This window comes from Leptonotus elevatus, chromosome 5, assembly GCF_054856555.1.
Source record: "Leptonotus elevatus isolate MCC_2025b chromosome 5, RoL_Lele_1.0, whole genome shotgun sequence".
NCBI lineage: Eukaryota > Metazoa > Chordata > Actinopteri > Syngnathiformes > Syngnathidae > Leptonotus > Leptonotus elevatus.
The window spans coordinates 4,390,331-4,410,728 of record NC_141243.1 but is presented as its reverse complement, the minus strand read 5'-3'; the positions used below and the strand labels follow the sequence as shown (position 1 = coordinate 4,410,728).

Here is a 20,398-nt window from a genome sequence, read left to right as displayed (position 1 = left end):
AACATTACATCAGTGGACCAAACTATTGATTTCCAACCTACCTGTCCCGATGATTTCATTACACATAAAACGTGTACTATCAATATAAATACATACACGCTAAATCATGTTTGACATTTATTTATTATTCATCTTTCACACTTCAGCAGTCATGCCTAACGAGCTAGGCGGCTAACTAAGCACTTAAAAGCTGGCGGCAGCTCGCGAAATGCTCGCGCTAGCCTCATGTAACGACTCGCCGCGCTCACGACTTCTATCACTTTGAAATAGCATCACATGTTAATTGAGTTTGAATATCAAGATGTCTTTATTCAGGAGAAGGTAAGCTCATCAACATAATGCTAATTTATTGAAGCTAAACGCCGCTAGCGGTGTATAATTATAAAAAAAAGTGATGAAGATGAAGCCTCAATCTCGGCCGACAACTGAAATGCTACGCTAGCTAGCAACTGGCAACATGATGTCATGATTGAATTAGAATTCGGAATAATAGCTTTGTGTTCAACGAAACATGAGACAAAAATAATCACTGTTTAGGAATATATCCAGTACAGAACTGTGACATTTATTTTATTGTAAAATATGTACGGTACCTCAAAGATACGCATGCCTGTAATCTTACAACAACTGCAGGATACACTTTGAACCACAATAATTTGTCCAACTCACCATGATCTCACAGCATATATTTTTTTATGACCCATATGTGTAGAGATAAGCTTCTATAGCAGGCAACTGCCGTAACACAACATGGTTTACAGTCTGCTTTTACGGTCCAACAGCGCTAATTGTTGCTGGTTTGCATCTGTTGCGCAAAGATGGCATTATGAAGAACGAGATTGTTGTAAAGACACCAACTCCCTCCATTTTAGGGGTTCATTTGAAGAGTCTGTTGTTTGTTTTCAAATCTCCTCGCCTTACTTCTCGGAACTGCTCGAACCCTGTGCCACCGGCTGGTACCTCGGTTCAGCTTGGCCGGCTGTTTTTGGAGGTACCGAAGTTTAAAAGCTCGGAGGAAATCGGTGGGCGCAAACTATGGAATGACTTTAATGTCTGATGGGTTTTTAACTTTTGTTTTAATTATGTTGCGGGGAGCGTCACAACCAGGACGGGAGGGGAAAAAAAGCTTCTACCAACATATCAGACTCCTGAACAAATGACATCACGATCTGTCAGCACTTTACACTGTGCAATACTCAAAAAGTTGAATGGCATTATCTTTGCACATTATATAAAAATGATATTGACATCACTGTCCAGTGTTTTTAACTCATTCACTGCCATTGACGACGATAGACGTCAAAGATTCATGTGAACTATTACTTTAATTTTTTTTTCATTTCATTTCATTTTTTATGAAAACCTAGAATTTTTTTTACTGTACATTTATAAGAGTCATAAAATTATCATGCGATTAATTATGATTAACACCCCTTATTTTTAATATATATTTTTTTTAATTAGGCCCATCAGGCGATTAAATGTTTTAATTGTAATTAAATACACAACTTCACTAGTTAACTAACGATTAATCAAAAAATTTATATCTGTTCTAAATTTACAATATGTTTTTTTCTAGGTTTTCATACTCTTGTTAGCAAAAGTGGAAACAATTTAAACTAATAGAAATAGTTAAAATGAATTTTGGGCGTCTATAGCCGTCAATGGCAGTGAATGAGTTAATTGTCTTTTTTTTAAATTATGTACATTGGCTACTCCATTTTTTCCTTTAGTATTAGTCTTTCATTATTTGAAATGCAGTTGTATTTTTACTGTGCATAAGACAAATATCTTGATTTAATGCAGTTGTTTTGAAAGTATTTTATGAATAAAATTGAGTCAAAGTGAGAGTAAAAAATATTGACCCATTTTCCCGTAATACTCTTGAAAATGTATTAGATTGGTTCCTGTTCCAAAAAGCTAGTTGTTCCAACAATTATTTCTTCTTTTGAAGTGGTTATAACAGCAAGTTAGTTCATATAGTTAGTAATACAAGGTTTCTTTACAAACTCAGTATCAAGTCTCAAGATTATCGATTATCTGGGATTATAATTTGTCCCGTACAATACTATATAAGAAATCCATTTAAAAATAGTCTCATGAAAAATCAAGTCAATTTATGTAGGACAATTCATTTAAATAAATATATTATACAAAAAGCTCTTGAATTAACCTTGATTTCAAATGATTTCAGTTCCCACTGCGTTTCTTTTTATTTAACAGAATGTCCACGTGAGTAGGATACATAATAATAAAGAAATAAAAACACAGTACTATGTAACCTGTTGGGAGACACATGACACTATCATGAGCATCTGAGTCATATTATGATTGTACTACTGCATGCTGGGGGGGCACCCCCCCCCAGTGACAATACACTTTGTTTTAGCAGTAGTTGGTAGCTAAAAAGGGAGGTAGCTACTTTATTGTTCCCGTAGGAAATTCGGTCATAAGACCTGTGGTACCGCACCTGTGTAAAGTATTGGTTCCTAGTAAATGCTTTGTAAATCATTAATAAACAGTTGTAAATGACAAAAGTGGGTGTTGGCACACTATTTGGTCAGTTCTTTTCAATTTGAATGTAGACGTTACGTTAAAGTTGAACATCAATACTATTATGAACATTAGTAAGATGAGGAATAATAACGTACACGTTAAATTATAAAAAAAAAAAAAAATGTGCTCTTTTAAAAAAGAAAAATCATATTTACCATTATTTGTAATTAACTTTCTTTACACAGTCGCTAGGAGGAATCACAAGTGTGAGGCATATGGCACCCGCTTCCTCTCAAATATGATATCAAATTCCTTATCCTAAAATAGAACCAGACTCATACAAATGACTGACCAATGTATAAACAATATGAAATGTTAAACATGAGGCCCCATCCTCTCCATGACAACAATTTACATCAGAAAAAAACAAAATGTGAGCACTCACAGTTCTGTCACTTGCTCATCATACTCTTCATTGTAAGGAGGACAAAGACGGAAAGCTTACCTCGTTTTTTTTTTTTTTTTCTCGGGCTCCCGTCAGGTGTGGGCTCGGGCCTCGGCACAGCTGAGGTTGCGTTCCGATTTGGCCGTGCTGCTGCCAGGGAGCGGCCCGCAGCGCAGAAAATCGAAGAAGGTCGACTTTCAAGTTCCAAGCTCACGCACGTGGATTCTGCAGATGTGCCGTTTTCTATGGTAGTATATGGCGCCTTTTATTGGTATGTGCCAAAGGTCCACCGCAAGAATTTATGACGGCTGCAGAGGTTTTAAAGTAAACGCTACCGCCGGCCACACCGCCTCACCTCAGACCACTTCTGTTCAGAATTTGTCGAAACAAATGAAAAGTTACGCAAATTGTTTAGATTTGGGGTTTTAGAATTATACAGTATGCTTAAGTCGGTATAAAAAGTCAAATTGGGGCAGTTATAGAGCAGTTTTTACTTGACTAAATAAATATAGGCTACGTAATACTAATATTGGCATGAGTATGCCAATAACGCAATGTAACCTTACACAGTTAAGGGGCCCCTTTGGAACTATTTTGTTTTAACTCATTCACTGCCATTGACGGCTATAGACGTCAAAAATTCATTTGAACTATTTCTCCTAATTTAACATTTTTCCCACTTTCAACAACAGTTGACTCACGATTAATCACAAATTTTATATCTGTTATAAATGTACAATAATTTTTTTTCTTCTGTTTCATAAAAAATGAAATGAAATGAAAAAAATGTTAAACTAAGAGAAATAGTTCACATGAATTTTTTACGTCTACAGTCGTCAATGGCAGTGAAAGCGTTAAAAAAAATTCACTCACATTCGCACCTATGGACAATTTAGAATCTGCTATTAACCTAACATGCAAATTTTTAGGATTGGGTAACGGAGAAAGCCCACATAAGCAGTTTTATGAGAACCCATAAAACATGTCAAGTCAAAAAATTAAAATAAAATAAGCACCCCTCTCTGGACTAACACATTTTGACCTCTCGGACATCCAAACATTGAGACACAGACACGGATTTCACATTGACAAACTCCTGGGGTCAACCCAAAAGCCCTAAAACAACAATTTGTGATAATAAATAAAACCACAGATGAAAATCAATTAAAGACCGCAAGCAAACGAGCATTAACATAAAAAAAAGTCAATTCGATTTAGATCTTTAAGCTATTGAATCAAATAACCCAAAGATACTTTGCACTGACTGACAGCAGTCAAATTGGTGTTAAGGCAACGAGAACATGTCCCATTTGGGGGAAGTTTCTCTCCACCTGCTCCCCCAAAATGTTACATTTTAGGTAACAAATCGTAAAAATGTCTTTGCGCGGCCATCACAAGTCCTCATGAATAAGTCGCTGGCGTTTTTTCATCCAGGACTGCAAACTGGGTAAGTTGGTTTCGGCCCAGTTGATGTTATCTTTGATGACGTCGTAGGCCTGCTGGATACATCTCATCTTGGAACCCAGCTCCACCGTCAGAGAGCCGAAGAACTTCTCCACCTGAGCAAACGTAGTAAAAGCGGGATGGCCAAAGCACATCGGGAGTTCAGGACGTTCATGAGATGCAAATTTGAAAATGGAAATTGGACCAATAACTCACAGCCTGATGGGATTTTTTTAGGGATGTTTGATACCACTTTTTTTTTTTTAGACCGATACTCAAATTTACTGTACTCACCGAGACCGATACTATTAGTAGTTATGATACATAAAAAAACAATAACAGATAATAAATAAAAAAATGACTTATTTAGTACTGAAAACAGAAAATAAAAGGCCTACAACAGTAATCTTAATTTTTGATTTCTACAAGGTAATAAAACGAGGAAATGAAGTGCACTCACTATTTTGAGCATTGTCGTGGTGGAGTACGGGCTGGCCACTCCCATCACGATGTGCGCGATGGAGGAGGAGCCAACTTCAAACCTGCAATATCCATACAAACAGGTCAATTATTTGATGGTCTTACAACATATTTCCGATATTTAACTAAGAAATTGCCCCTGACAACAGTGCGTACCCAAAGGAATTTTCACTGTGACAACTTTATTGTACAGTAATGTTCATTACAACAATCCATATAAATGGGCCTTGAAAAAATTATTGCATATTAACTCATTCACTGCCATTGACGGCTGTAGACGTCCAAAATCCATTTGAACTATTTCTATTCGTTAAACATTTTTTTCCACTTTTAACAAGAGTATGAAAACCTAGATTTTACATTTAGAACAGATTAATTGTGAGTTAACTAGTGAAGTCATTTTAATCGCCTGACACCCCTAATTTTGAAATAATCTTTATATATATATATATATATATAATCAAGTCATCATTTGGAGCCATTTTGTTAAATGTAAAACTGTCCAAATCATCTGATTTCAGCATACCAACTATGACTGATTTCTGTAGTCCTTCATTTAAAAAAAATAAGAAAAAAAAGATTATTAAAAGTTAGGGGCGTCAGGCATTTAAAAGTTTTAATTGTAATTAATCGAATGACTTCACTAGTTAATGCACGATTTTTCCGAAATGTTATATCTGTTGTAAATGTACAATGAAAAAAAATCTAGGTTTTCATACTCTTGTTAACAAAAGTGGAAAAAAGAATGTGAAACTAATCGAAATAGTTCAAATGGATTTTTGACGTCTATAGCCGTCAATGGCAGTGAATGAGTTAATCAGCAATTGCAATTGGATTATTTCAAAGTCCTTCAGCACTATCCCAGAGTGTGAAAAATCATTCTGACTTACACAAATGATGACACAAAGAATCTCATTTGACGCCCCTCAGCTATCTAGTGTCGCTATCATTCCAAAAAAAATAATAAAAAAATTATAACACTTCTTACATAACAGACCCTGAGAATTTGGAAATCAGACAAGAAAGTAGTCCACGTGTCGACACGTGTCCCATTTGTTGCTCAGTGATAACAAAAAGAACCTTGCAACCTTAAAAGTCATTGACGGTTGCGGCTTATGACTGACTTTTGGATCAGCGTCGGCCAATTGGCTCGGAGGAAATCCAACGCTATTCTGTGGCCTCGGGGGTTCCTGCTGATAGAGACCAAAACATCTGGGAGGTCTTGAGTTTTCATCACCTCGCCCAGGAGACTCTGCTCCAGCATCCTGCAGAGGAAAGAAGAGACACAATAGAATACGATATGATAGGATGGCGCGAACGTATGTACCGGTACATACGTTCAAACGTACATGGAGGCTAAATGTTAAAATATTAATAAAAAAAGACATTTCAATGAGAAGAACTATTGCTTTACATACAAAAACACTGTGAAATAAATACGAATGATGAATGAAGTGGATAAATAAATATTTTTTTTAAATGACGGTGAATCGTTGCCAGCAATATTCATATTGCTTTACCTTTATTCATCTTTTTTTTGCATATAAAATCCATTGATTTATAAAAAAAAAGGAAGATTTTTCCCCCCATGACTATTTCTCCCACTTTTTTTGACGCTCTTCTCCATTCACGCAATACATCCGATTGACATCATTCCAATTTCAACATGTTCCAAATATTCATGCCAGTGGGGCTTCTATGGTTTTCATTCCGAAAATTCACGGTTTTCCCATAATTCAACATGTTTTGTCCTAGAATACCCCCATTCATTTCAACCAATGTTTATTTACTGTTCATTTCCATTGGCACATTCAGACAGTCCCCATTTGGTATTTGAATAATTCTGCCTAATCAATCCACACCAATTGCACATACCAAAAAATTCCCATTTTTTTCCTTCTCAAAAATTCCCGTATTAAGACATATTCTACACTAGTCCGTCCCTCCTCCACATTATTCGAACAATTCCAATGATTCCAGCTTCATCATGTGCAGTTCATTCAAGCCATCTGATTTATTACTCCCATTCACAAAATTCAAAAACATTTATAAAGCCCCAAATTCCAAATATGTGCGTATTCCTCTTGTATATTCACCGATGAAATACATTCCAACTTCAACATATTCAGGTCATTTCATGTCATTCAGTATCATTTCAAAATCGTGCCTTTCAGCATTCACACGCAATTTCTCTCGATTTGACGCGAACAGGACGTAGACGTCCGCAACTTACTTAATATAATACGTACCACTTGAGCTTATTCCGCAAAGGGCTGATTGTCAACGCAAGCATGATGCGGCTCTGAACGGACATTTGCAAGGCCCCTCGGTAGAACTCAAACAGGAAGTCCCACCCTTCCGGCGTCTGAGCCCCGACAGCGTACACGGCCAGGGTGACGTCAACGGGGAGGCTGAGAAGCGGAGACGTCTTAGCGCCGTCATCGTCAATCGATCAAATGTGAGGGGATGTCGGCGCTGACCTCATTTTGCCATCGGAGTCCTTCCACATGTTGAACAGCTGGCCCGCTTTGGTCACACAAGGCGTGTAGTTCCTGACACAGGCGAACAGCAGCAGGTAGCTGCGCAGCGTTCGTTCAGACGTCGAACCCGAGTCGTCCCACCGCTGACTGTCAATCAAGTTCTTGAACAGGTCGAGCATGAAAGCCTGTGAACACAACAAAAGCATAATGGGAAAATAATTGGCGGTTGAGTTCTTTCAATCTTGTGGCGTTCTTTGTTTATTAATTCAACCATCCAGCCGTTCTCTCGACCGCAAATTGGAGCTTTTACAAGCTGTTTTGAGCTAATTGGAGACGGAGAGAAATGGTCAAGAAGTGGCGGAGACAAAAGCAACAATGATCAGAAAGATCACTATGAAATTCACTTTAAAAAAAAGCTTGACATTAAAAAAGTAGGAACGGCTTATAGTTTGAATAAATTCATAAGAAAGCATGACCTAAGAGGTAAAATTGCTAATTGGGCCCAATTTGGACATTTCACTTAGAGGTGGGCTCACTTTTGTTGCCAGGGGTTTTGACTAGGGCCCATTTAAGTGTCTGATTTCATCGGACAAAATGAGCTCTTTTAAATCTGGCCTTTTTACACATAAGACAAAGATAATGACATTGCAACATCGCCCGAAGGGGAAAAAAATTAAGTTGGATGATTTTTTTTCCTGATTTTTATCTATTTTCTAATGTAAATAAATAAATAAATACTAAAGGAAAACGTAACAGTCAAATGTCCTGCTTGTAATTCAATTTTTGTAAACATCAACACATTCACTGCCATTGACGTCAAAAATTATTTTTAACATTTGAATATTTTTTCCACTTTTGTTAACAAGTGTGAAAACCTAGATTTTTTTATTGTACATTTAGAACAGATATAAAATTTGTAATTTATCGTGAGTTAACTAGTGAAGTCATGTGATTAATTACAATTAAAAAATGTAATTGTCTGACGCCCCTCATTTTGAATAATCTTTTCTTTTCTTTTTTTAAATCGCGTCAGGCAATTAAATTTTTTAATTGTAATTAATCACATGACTTCAATAATTAACTCACGATTAATCACAAATTTGATATCTGTTCTAAATGTTACATTTTTTTTTTAGGTTTTCATACTCTTATAAAAAAGTGGAAAACTAATTAATTTTTTACGTCTGTAGCCGTCAATGGCATATTTCATGTATTATATAAAATATTTATTTTTTTAATTAATCAGAAATTTATTCGGGCCAAATATCTGAACCGGCATCAGCCTGAAAAACATCCTAGTTTCGGCTCCCAACCCCCAAGACAAAAGATAGCAGACGCGTCTCAGCCAGACTAAAACTGAACTCAAACCCGTCTGACAGCATTTCAACTTAATTATCGTCTCATGTGTGACTTGACTGTCTGCACACCAAATGTGTTTTTTTCCTAAACTGCTGCTGCCTTCGGCTAACCTTCATGTCTTTGTCTAGAAGAGCCACTTCCCTCCTTTCGATCAGTTTATAGATGGGTATGAGCTCCTGAAAGCCCTGCGTCACAGCCATGATGTCGGTCTCTCGGGACAGATATGTGGCCAGTTCCAGAGCGGTTTCCAGGCTCACCTTCTTGATGCTGAAACACACACGATAAAAAAAAATATATATGGAAAAGCCAAGGAAATAGGATTTGCGTCGTATTCTATATTAATAAGCACAATTAAACTGCACTGATACAACATAATGTGCCATACACATCCAATATAACCTTAACCATTTCATCTCATTCACTCTGCTTCGTCTGTCCTTCCTTCCTTTCCTCAGTCTCTCCTTTGGTCTCTTGAGGTCTCCCTAATTTGTTGGAATTTAGATGTTTCTGGGGTTGGTGAAAGACTCTGGTTGGTAACCCGGTGGGTAGCAGGTAATGTCTGGTCGGTGCTGGATTTCACTTTCCTTTCTTTTCTTTGATCCTTCCTCGGGTCTCCTGACAACCTCAAGACTAGCTGGATTGTGAAGTGTTTGGTTTTAGGTGAACTAATGAGTACACACTCACGCACACATAAAATAAAAATAAATTAAAAAAAGAAAAAGAGAGAGCAATGATGATGACATGTCAAATTGGTAAAATTACCGAATGAACAATACTGAGCTATCCCGAAAACCCCCAAAAACAACATTTCATCTCAGGGGGCGGCCATTTTGCCACTTTCTGTCAAGTGAAAATTACATCACAGTTGCTTAAGGCTCAGGTCACAATCACAGCTCAGCTTAACAAAACAGGTGAGCTGTGATTGGTCGTTGCCTGAGCAACTGTGATGTCATCTTAAGTTGACAACAAGTGACAAAATGGCCGCCCCCTGAGATGGATAAAAACGGCTGGATTTTGCTGCATGACTCATATTCCACAAACGTAATATTAATCAGAATGTCATGTTTAGACTAGTAAGGTCACATATGACATATAAGAAATGTTTAAGGTTGACTTGAAATCAACTGGTCCATGTTTTCTGACCTGACGAGCCGGAAGACGTCATGTATGAGGCTGGCTCGGTCCTTTCCGCTGAGCGCCGTGTGGTTGTTGTGCAGCAGTTTAATCATGGCTTTCCAGCCATCTTTGCCGTAGTTAATGATGTAGTAGCCGCTCATGTCCACGTTGAACTTGACCCAGTCCACTGTATTTGGGAGGTGCAGGATATCTGTAGACGAGGAGGAGTTACATTATTTTCGTTGTGCCCCCGTGACACCCCCCCCAACTCTCTGCCGCGACTATGAATAGTCATTTGTCTGTAAAATTGTTTGAAATGAAACTCTGCAAATGAGCTAATAGGCCTTGTGCACTCACTGACAATGTAAGCGCCACTGCCACCTATTGTAGTGGATGCGCAATTACACTTTATACTAGTATAGCAAAAAAAAAAAAAAAACGTCCTGAGGTCACACGCACGACCTAATAGAGAAGGACTGCGCTAAATGCAAATACAGCAAGTGTCTATTTCATTCCACACAGCGCCAACAAACAAGTAAACGTTTCCTTATATTGTAAAAAAAAAAGAAAGAAAAAAGAAAAAATTAGAAAATTTTCATAAGGAAAATGATGCAGAAAAAAAAAGAAAAAACAACAACCAATCACAGCTTACCTGTTTTCTGTATCTCAGCTGTGATTGGTTGTTACATGAGCCCTGACCAACTGTGATGTCATAGTCAGTGGACAGCAAAAAACAAAATGGCCGCCCCCTGAGATGGATAAAAACGGGTGGATTTTGCTGCTTAACTCATATTCCACAAACACAATTATTAATCAGAATGCTGTGTTTGACTAGTGGGACACACACAACATATTATTGTCAAGAACATTTTGGGGTTGACTTCGCGTTTAAGGCAGGGGAGGGGTCGGGGGAAATCTCAATTACATTTGCCAAAGTCGTTTGGCCCTATACTGCACTATTTACTGTAAGCAAAAAACACGTAAAAAAATTACCTGTGCCATAGCAGAAAATAAATAAATAAATCAGGCTCTTACCCACTTCGGATTTCATCAGTAAGTAATGTGTTGTGGGCGAGTCGCTTGTCTTGTACGTTATTGGAATCTGCCAAACGAGCCTTGAACACAAAATCACGATTAAAATTACATAGCAAAAAATTCATACAAATGTTGCAGGTACATCATAATGGGTCTTTGTGGCACAGTAATTACAGTAACATATTTTTAGCTCTCTTTAGGCTAGTTCGCTAATTTCATGTTCCATGAGAAACAGTGCTCATTACGTGTTCCGTAAAAGTGCAGTTCAGTAATAGAATCCGCATTTACTTTTTTTCAGTGGGGGCTTTAATGGTGGGGGCTTTATTGGTGCGGGCTTTATTGGTGGTGGCTTTATTGATGGTGGGCTTCGGTTCTATCTTCAGGTAATGCTGCTGGCTGAGCATGATCTTGCGAGTTTTTAAATCCACATTGACTAGCGGGAAGCCCTTCTGCAGCGTCCACGTGTCCATGATGGTCTTGACGTCAAACTTGTCGCCGTCGTACTGTTTTGTGCCCGAACACAAATCAATCACCACATGTACATCGCACCTAGCGAAATGAATTTTCGTGCATGACAACTTACATACTCTCCAGATCGAAGGGTGTGTTTTGAGCAAAATGCTTTTTGCTTCGATGGAGCGCCTGGCAGATCATTCAGATCGCAAACCTGATGAAGAAAAGAAAATGTATTTATATTTAACTCATTCACTCCCAGCCATTTTCACTGAAGCCACCCCCTTCGCTCCCGGCTGTTTTACTGGATTTTGACTGATTTTGCAAGGCCCACAGAATATAGTGTTCTATTGCTATAAAAACATACCAAAAGAAAGATTAGAGTCTTTTATCAAGAAAAAAAGTATATTTGTATCAGTTTCCGTTTTACAGCAATTAGAATATAGCTAAATGTCATCATTATGCATATTCCTGGTGAAAACACTGTCAAAAAAAGCTTGCTGCAACATGGCCCTGGCTGATCTCTTATACTCTGCTGCCACTTGCTGGCCACTTTTTGTAATAACTAGCATTGCTTTAAGCCACCTCTTCATGTCAGAAGCTGCATCAAAGCCTTCTTTATGCTCTTGCATAAAAAACGTATAAATACGTTTTTGGAGTGAAGGACAAAGTATTAAAAACGTATTTAAAAATGTTTTGGGTTTGAATGAGTTATTCTGTAGAAGATTAAGACTGTAACAGAAAAACATTTTGTGGCGACATCCTCCTACACATCAATCACTCACATTGGTCAGGCTCTCCCACAGGTGGCTGTTGACTGTGTTTCGGTAGCTATAGCGCTTCAGGTAGCGGACGAGCCCCACCTCAAACACTTCAGGTGTCAGGAAATCTTCCAGCATATTCAGAATACACGCTCCCTGAAAAAAACAGCAGACGGTTAAACAAAGAAAGACGCACTGATCAAGGACGTCATGACAGAAAAATTAACCTTATCGTAGGACACTCCGTCAAACATTTCCTCTATCTCGGCGGGGTTTTCCACAGGAGTGGAAATGGGGTGCGATGAGGCGAGACTGTCGACCTCCATGGCGTTGTAACACTTCCCCAAGAATAAGTCATTCTAAGAAGAAAGAGACTCCTTGATGAGGAGGCGCAATCGCTAATGCGCAAGGGCGCAGCTCTCACCGCTTGGAGCTCCGGGAAGGTGGCGTCAACGGCGATAAACTCCATGAACTTGGCAAAACCCTCGTTGAGCCACAGGTCGTTCCACCACTCCATCGTCACCAAGTTGCCAAACCACTGCGCAGAGAAGACAAATGTACAGTACTTTCATATACAGTGGATATGAAAAGTCTACACACCCCTGTCCATACGTCAGGTTTTTGTGATACAAAAAAATATGAGACCAAAATGAGTACTACAAAGTAGAGATATGGAAGCCCATTCCTGCCTGAAAAAAATTGAAATAATAATAATAATAATCCATTGGCGGAAATAAGCTTCTTGAGTTAAATTTAAAAGAGAAAGAAAGAAACAAAGAAAAACATTTTTTTTTTTTTTTTTACTGGTGGAATAGGTCTTCCCTTGGTAAAAAAAAAAAGGAACTAATTCTTTTTTTTTCTGTCAGAAAAAATCTTCTTTATAAAAAAGAAAAGAAAAAGTCTTTCCAAACTAAAAAAAACAAACAAAAAAATGGTGGAAATAGCTACATCCAGTAAAAAAAAAAAAAAAAAACAGGCTTCTTCAGTTAAACTTAAATAAAAAAATAAATAAAAGGTATATATATATATATATATATATATATCAATGAAGAAGAAAAAAAATGTTTTTTACTGGCGGAATAGGTCTTTACCAAGGTAAAAAAACAAAAAAACAAATTCTTTATTTTTTTCTGGCAGAAAAAGGCTTAAACAAACAAACGGGTGGAAATAGGCTACATCCAGTAATTAAATTAAATAAACAAAGAAGAAAGAAAAAAATTGTGTTTATTTATTTATATATATATAAAGAAAGACAAAAAGTTTTTCTTTTTACTGGCGGAATAGGTCTTTACTATGGTAAAAAAGAAAGAGAAAAAGGAACAAATTCATTTTTTTCTGGCAGAAAAAGTCTTCCCAAACAAACAAACAAAACTGGTGCAAATAGGCTACATCCAGTAAAAAAAAGAAAGAAAACGAAAGTCAAAATGTCTTCCCAAACTAAAAAACAACAACACACTGACAGAAAAAGGCTTCTAAATTCTGGTGGGAATGGGCTTCAAGATAATAGGTTCATGTTTTTTTATGATTTATCTTGGTCCTATTTTTTTCCTCATCACAAACACCTGCCATTTAAAGAGGGCGGTATCGACTTTTTATATCCACTGTGGATGATTGTGGCAACAAGTGAGGTCTCCCGGTATGATTACGTATTTAGTATTCGGGTGGTCTTGCCTGGTGTGCGAGCTCGTGAGCAATAATCTTGGCGATCTGCAATTTGTCTGTGATGGAGGATTTTTCAGGATGGAAGAGAAGGGCCGCCTCTCTGTAGGTGGTCAGACCCCAGTTCTCCATCGCCCCCGACTGGAAATCCGGGATAGCAGCCAGGTCTGCCACAAGCAGACACAAAAAGGAAATACAAAACTTGACACGCCAACATACAGGATGTATCATTTCAAACATTTGTGTCTATATATGTCGGAGGAATAGCTTCACCTTGAAAAATAAAAGATTAGAACTGAAACGTTTTGAATTATTTGGGCTGTATTCATTCAAGCATTGCTAACACAGAACAAAGAAAACCTGAAACAATACTTAGCTTGGTTTTCAACATCTGGTTTGAGATCATTTGAATGAGTACCGGCTGTAATTAGACTTCACATTTTTGGTGGCACTGTATTATGTGTTATTAGATGATTATTTCCATTTAGGTGGCAATTAACTCATTCACTGCCATTGACGGCTATAGACGTCAAAAATTCATTTGAACTATTTCTTCTAGTTTAACATTTTTTTCCACTTTTGTTACCACCTAGATTTTTTTTAATTGTACATTTAGAACAGATATAAAATTTGTGATTAACCGTGCGTTAACTAGTGAAGTCATGCGATTAATTACGATAAAAAAATGTAATCGCCTGACGCCTCTAAATTTTAAGTCTTTTCTTTTTTAAATCATGTCACGATCAATCACAAATCTGTTCTAAATGTACAATAATTTTTTTCTAGGTTTTCATTACTCTTGTTAACAAAAGTGGAAAAAAAAAGTGAAACTAATAGAAATAGTTCAAATGAATTTTTGACGTCTATAGCCGTCAATGGCAGTGAATGAGTTATTGATTATGACTGACACTTGGTATATTACAAATAAATGAATACAAAAAGTCAAAGTAAAAAAAAAAACTAATTACCTCAGCGTACGCGGTCATGCAATGTACTATTGCATAATTGAGGTAACCACTCCTTTAACTTGTTATTCATGATAATCTTGCACAGTAACATCAACAATTAAAAAGAAATATAATAATCCAAAGAGTGACATACTAAAATGACCAGTATCTGTCAGTCCAAATATTGTGAATTATTGTCAAATGCTTAAGTAGGAAGTGTATATTTAACCCAAAAAGTGAGAGGCAGTCATGTTGTGACGTCACGTTGCATATGAGACTTAAAAGTTACGACATCCCACATTCCCGCCGCTGTGTCAAATACCGGACAACATGCTCACCCTGTTTGGGGAGCGGGTAAGGAATATTGAAGTAGTTGTCGTAAAAGTCGAGCAGCTTCACAGCGGCGTCCAGCGCAAAGTCCGTCTGGTTGAGTTTCTCTGCTACGGCGTAGACGGAAATCTGATGGCAAGCAAGAATGCATGTTTAAGTCTTTACATCACACATCCTTCCATCCCCATTGAAATGAATGGAAATAGCAGTAATCCGTCCCAGGTTGCCCCAAAAAAACGGAGTTGAAAATGTTTTCATGAGAATTGTAGCTAATCAAGTCTAGTCGAGAAGTAGGCATGGGTGGATTACGGGTTTTGATGGTTTACCGTGGTTTTAAAAAGCCATGGCTTCAATAACTCCTAATACTGGCTGTCACTGGTAATGAGCTATTTCCTTTTTTGAGGGGACGTCTCAGCAGGACACAATACGATTGTCTGCTTGCAAATTTGAGTAAACATATTTTAAGTTAATTCCTTTCATTTTTTCCTCTGCGAACAGGGTTATTTTTTTTGCTCTTGTGCATTGTCCTAGAAAATACAATTAAATAAAATTAAATAAATGGTGCCAGAGGGTACTAATTAGCCTCAAGGACAACACTAGTAGCCCACGGGTTAGTTCTTAAAAAAAAAAGAAAAAAAAAAAAAAAAAAAAAGCTCCCCAGTAATATGACATTGTGACTTACTAAGAAAAATTAAAACAGAAGATCAATGTATATAAACTTGGGACACGTTTCTTTTGTACCAATGATTATATATTTTGTTTAAAAACTAAACTAGATTGTGTTCAATTAGGATTTATTTATTTTTTTTTACCCCAAAAATGCCATTTTAGTTTTTTATTTTATTTTTGCAACACTTTTGGTCACGGTTATTATACTGTCAGAATTTAATATCAGCCCATGCCTACTCCAGAGTAACTTTTTTATTTTTATATATTATTTATTTATTTATATGCATTATATATTTATTTATATTTGTATTTATTATTATTTTTATTTTACTTGGCGCGCACAATGTAAATAGATTAAACTGTAAATATTCACATTTCTACTCATTTTTCTTATATTATTGATAAATGGGTTTATGTATGGAGCAGAAGTTTGTCAGAAATCAAAACTATTCAAGAATTCAAAAAAGTAATAAAATAAATTAAACACATAAAAAAAAACAGCAAATGTATTGGTCACACTTGCATGCCAAAAAGGTGTGATTGGGACATCTGTAATTGTTACACATGTATGGGTTTGGGGCTTCACCCTCACCTTGACGCCATTTTGGGTCATCTTGCTCACGGAGTGGAAGTCCGACACGATGAAGGCTACCAAGTATGTGCTCATCTTGACTGTGGTGGCAAAATGATCCTCAAACACATTTCCAGGTAACGCGACTGTTTTTGTCTGTGAGGTCATCGATATGCCGCAACAGTGACACAAGTAGAAAAACAAGTACAGTCAGTTACACACGTCGAAAATAGGACGCAGCGAAGTTGTAGTGGGCATGTTGGACCTTGGGCATATTGGAGATGGCGATGTGTTGAGCCTCCCGTATGATGGAGATGGTGAAGTTAGCTTTAAAGGCGGGCTCATCAAAACAAGGGAAGGCCGCTCGGGCAGAGGTGGCTTCAAACTGCGTGGATGCCAGAATCCTAATAACGACATTCATGTACATGAACACAACAGTTGCAGATGATCAAAAAAATGATTGACAGATCAATGTATCACTGCAACTTTTCTGGTTTTGTTTTGTTTTGTTTGTTTACACCTGCAGAAATTCAGCCATGTTAAAAATTCTACCTTGACAATGGGAATGGAACCTCCGCCAAGGCTGATTTTTCTCTCCGTCGTAAAGTTAAACTAATGCTAAAGAGCTAAGTGATGTAAAACAGTCAAATTTTCTCCCCGTCATAAGCAATAAGGGGCCATAAAAAAAACTTATTTTATTCATTACCAAGGGTATTAAGTTCCTTTAATGCCACTATTTTTTTCATGTGCGTCGCAACGCAGCAGAAACGTCCACAACGAAATTTTGCAGTAATACATTTAATAATAATGTATATATTTGTGGAGACTGTTCAAGTTGTATTTTACACATTTTAAAACTTCTCAAGTTACTTCATGTTGAAGATTAGATTAATATGAAAAGAAAACTGCACTGAGCCATTTTTCTGCCATCTAGTGGCAGAAAAACGACCAACACAAATTAATATCGCACTGTTTTTTTACAGTATAGTACATATTTTTAATTTTAAGTCAATTGTATGAATTATTATGAAATTACTGTATCAATGACTAAAATATGCAGCACTATTTATATTAGTTTAAAAAAAAATCCCACTTTTTGTAAGTATGAAACTTAGAAAAAATATTTGATTGCATATTTTATTGTACATTTAGAAGAGATGTAAAATAAGCGATTAATCCTGAGTTGAAGTCATGCGATTAATTACAATTAATTCATTCACTGCCTTTGACAGCAATAGATAATAAATTTGAACAATTTCTATTAGTTAAAAAAAAAATGTTTTTGTTAAGAGTATGAAAGCCTACAAAAATGTTTTGTGTACATTTAGAACAGATATAAAATTTGTGATTAATCGTGAGTTAACTAGTGAAGTCATGCGATTAATTACAATTACAAATTTTAATCGCCTGATGCCCCTAATTTTTAATAATCTTTATATTAAAAAAAAAAGATTATTTAAAAAAGAAAAAAGAAAATAAAAGATTAGTTAACTCACGATTAATCACACATTTTATATCTGTTATGAATGTACTAAAAAAAATTCTAGGCTTTCATACTCTTAACAATTTTTATATCTGTTCTAATTTAAAAAAAAAAATCTAGGTATTCATACTCTTGTTAACAAAAGTGGGAAAAATATTAAACTAATAGAAATAGTTCAAATGAGTTTTTGACGTCTATCGCCGTCGATGGCAGTGAATGAGTTAAAAAATATATATAATCGCCTGACACCCCTATTCATTACATATTTTAAAAGTTAACTCAACTGATTATTATCAAAACTTTATTCTGCCAAATATTGGAATCATCATCAGTCTCAAAGAATCCAGATCAGTCGGGCCCTAATCATTATCTTTGCAAAGACTTTCAAAAACGGAACTGAAAACCATCAAATCAAATAAAAAAGCTTACCGGAGCTCCCCGCTGCTGGTGCGGTAGCTGCTCTTGTAAAAACCGCGGTAGCTGTCCGAGAGGTTGGCCGAAAACTCCATATAGACCTCGTAGTCTTGCCCTTTGGGGATCACCTCGTCTGACAGCAGGGCAAGCTGCTGATAAACAAAATTGTCCGCAACCCGAAGAGACCTCACCCCCTCGGGCGTCTTGAGCTTTGCGTTAGAAGTCTCCAACTGCTTGGCATGCAGAACGATGGCGTTGGTGTCTTCCAGCACGTCCAGCCGGATGCGAACGACGCCGCTGAAGGTCAGGGTGGTCAGATTGGGGTGAATGGTCAGGTCGTAGTGGACGGGTATGACGGTTTGAGGGAGTCTCATCTGATGCCATGGGAACGGCTGAGCGCCGGTTATGTTATGCAGGTTGACTTGCAGAAGCTGTGCCCCGAACGCCCGGCCCAGGGAAAGAAAGACCACCAAGCAAAGAGGAGCCACAAACATGGTGGCTGCTCAAACAGGACCTGTTGGGAGTTTAAACCAGCAAAAAAGTGTTCATTCATATATATGGTATGTCACAATGTAATTCTTTATGAGTATGTAACAGAGAGTAATGACTTTTAAATTGCTCGCTCCATTACGTCAACCGAGTTCAGTTCACATACCTTGAAATGAGACTGGGTTTGAAGAAGAGCTTGCGTGTAAATGGTAATTGTCTCGAAATGGGCTCTGCGGTCTGCTTTAGGCTCCAGGACCTCTGCAACCCTGAAAAGGAATGTAGAAAATGATTGATTACAGTGAGTGATTATATTAAATGCAGTTAAACTGTATTTCATCTGAATGGCTACCAGTTCCAGCCATAAAACCGCAAAAAACATATGTGACATAAGAGTAGGGCAACAAGATTAATAATGAAGCATTTTACTGTTACGTCGCCTTTCTATGGTTTTGATCAAATAAGTAAGACCAATTGTTACAAGTGAACAACTAATTTTAGGCCAAGCCTTCGTGAATTCAAGTTTCCTTGTTCCTCCTTGTTTGTGTGATCGGGTAGCTAGCTACACTTCATTGATTAAACAAAATAAATAAACAAATAAAAGGACAGTGTCTGTTTTAAGGTCAACGCTGTGTTGATTACATGCTCGCGTCACCCACCTTTTTAATAATTACATAAACTGATTAGTAAACTATTTTCGCAAAGATTTGTAGCGATCAACATTGATTAGAATAAGCCCTTGTTAAATATACGCATAACATCGATAACTTTGCTACAACGCAAACTCGACTTTGCCAATTAGGTCCAGATAGATGCTCTTTTAAATCATACAGTGTACAAATAAAAATATTAATATTCACCGTCTCGATTTGGACGCGCTCAGCAGACAGGACGCGACCCGAGCAAGTGAAAGCGAATGTGCTGGAAGAGCAAATGCATGCTGGGAGATTTCAACTTGTGCTTCTCATCAAATATCAACGCGGAGTTTGTCTCAGAGCTGCCAACAACTTTAAAGTTGTAAAAAAATCTTAAATAAGGATAAAAATAAAAAAAGACAACCGTGTCGCTCTCTGGTTACGTGTGATGTGTTCGTTTTGTTTGGGTATGCAGTTCCATGTCTCAACACAAGGAGCAGCACTGAAAAAGTGGCGAGAAAAAGAAAAAAATATGTTATGTAATGCCATTGGTCACCACAAGAGTGCAGTATCGCTTTGGTTAAAACAGGGCCGTCCGTCTATCTACGGCTCTGTGTTGAAATAACACATTTGTAATGAACAGCAGGTCGGACTAGTGTTTAGCATGCCAGGTTCTGGGTTGGAATCCCGAGATTCTACATTTTTTAATTTTGGCCTTCCTGGATGGAATTTGAGCAAGTTTTCTCGGTGTTCTCGGACTTCCTACTAACATTCCCCCCAAAACATGTATGTTTGGTGAATGGTTGTTTATCTATTTGTGCTATTTAGAAAGTAAATGAAGTGTTTACCTATATAGTTAAGAAAGTCCATGGTTATAAATAATTGAGATTTTTCATTAGGTAGTTTTTAACTTCATTGACGTTTGTTTTTAAAATTCAGTTAGTTTTAATTAGTTTTTTGAGTAAGTTTGTTAGTTTTCATTAGTTGTTATATTTCACAAATACTTCCAAAATGCTTTAGTTTTAGCATGAGTTTTAATCTTACATGGCGTATTTGACGAGTTCAAGATTACACACACCAACAAAAATTTAATTATTGTAATAAATAAACTATATTTCCCAAAGGACCTCCCTTCT

The 20,398-nt window shown here is 37.0% G+C and overlaps 1 protein-coding gene across 1 annotated transcript; it reads right to left on the bottom strand.

Moving 5' to 3' along the window:
- Window positions 1-2,836: 2,836 nt before the first annotated feature.
- Window positions 2,837-19,744, bottom strand: erap1b (endoplasmic reticulum aminopeptidase 1b). Its single transcript, XM_086076735.1, has 20 exons — window positions 19,488-19,744; window positions 18,797-18,896; window positions 18,157-18,655; window positions 16,510-16,648; window positions 16,266-16,400; window positions 15,013-15,133; window positions 13,740-13,894; window positions 12,493-12,606; window positions 12,296-12,427; window positions 12,093-12,224; window positions 11,438-11,521; window positions 11,143-11,357; window positions 10,855-10,934; window positions 9,847-10,030; window positions 8,814-8,970; window positions 7,345-7,529; window positions 7,114-7,275; window positions 5,989-6,129; window positions 4,845-4,926; window positions 2,837-4,500 (listed from the first exon to the last, which is right to left on the bottom strand). Exons 3-20 carry the CDS (start codon window positions 18,633-18,635, stop codon window positions 4,333-4,335), a joined length of 2,865 nt encoding a protein of 954 aa, XP_085932861.1. The 5' UTR covers window positions 18,636-18,655; window positions 18,797-18,896; window positions 19,488-19,744; the 3' UTR covers window positions 2,837-4,332.
- Window positions 19,745-20,398: the final 654 nt, after the last annotated feature.

Coding starts and splice junctions, on each gene's coding strand:
- erap1b (XM_086076735.1), bottom strand. CDS start 18,635: ATGTTTGTGGCTCCTCTTTGCTTGGTGGTCTTTCTTTCCCTGGGCCGG. Junction 12,225..12,295: donor ACGGAGTGTCCTACGATAAG/GTTAATTTTTCT, acceptor TGTTTTTTTCAG/GGAGCGTGTATTCTGAATAT. Junction 6,130..7,113: donor TTGCGGAATAAGCTCAAGTG/GTACGTATTATA, acceptor TTTCCTCTGCAG/GATGCTGGAGCAGAGTCTCC.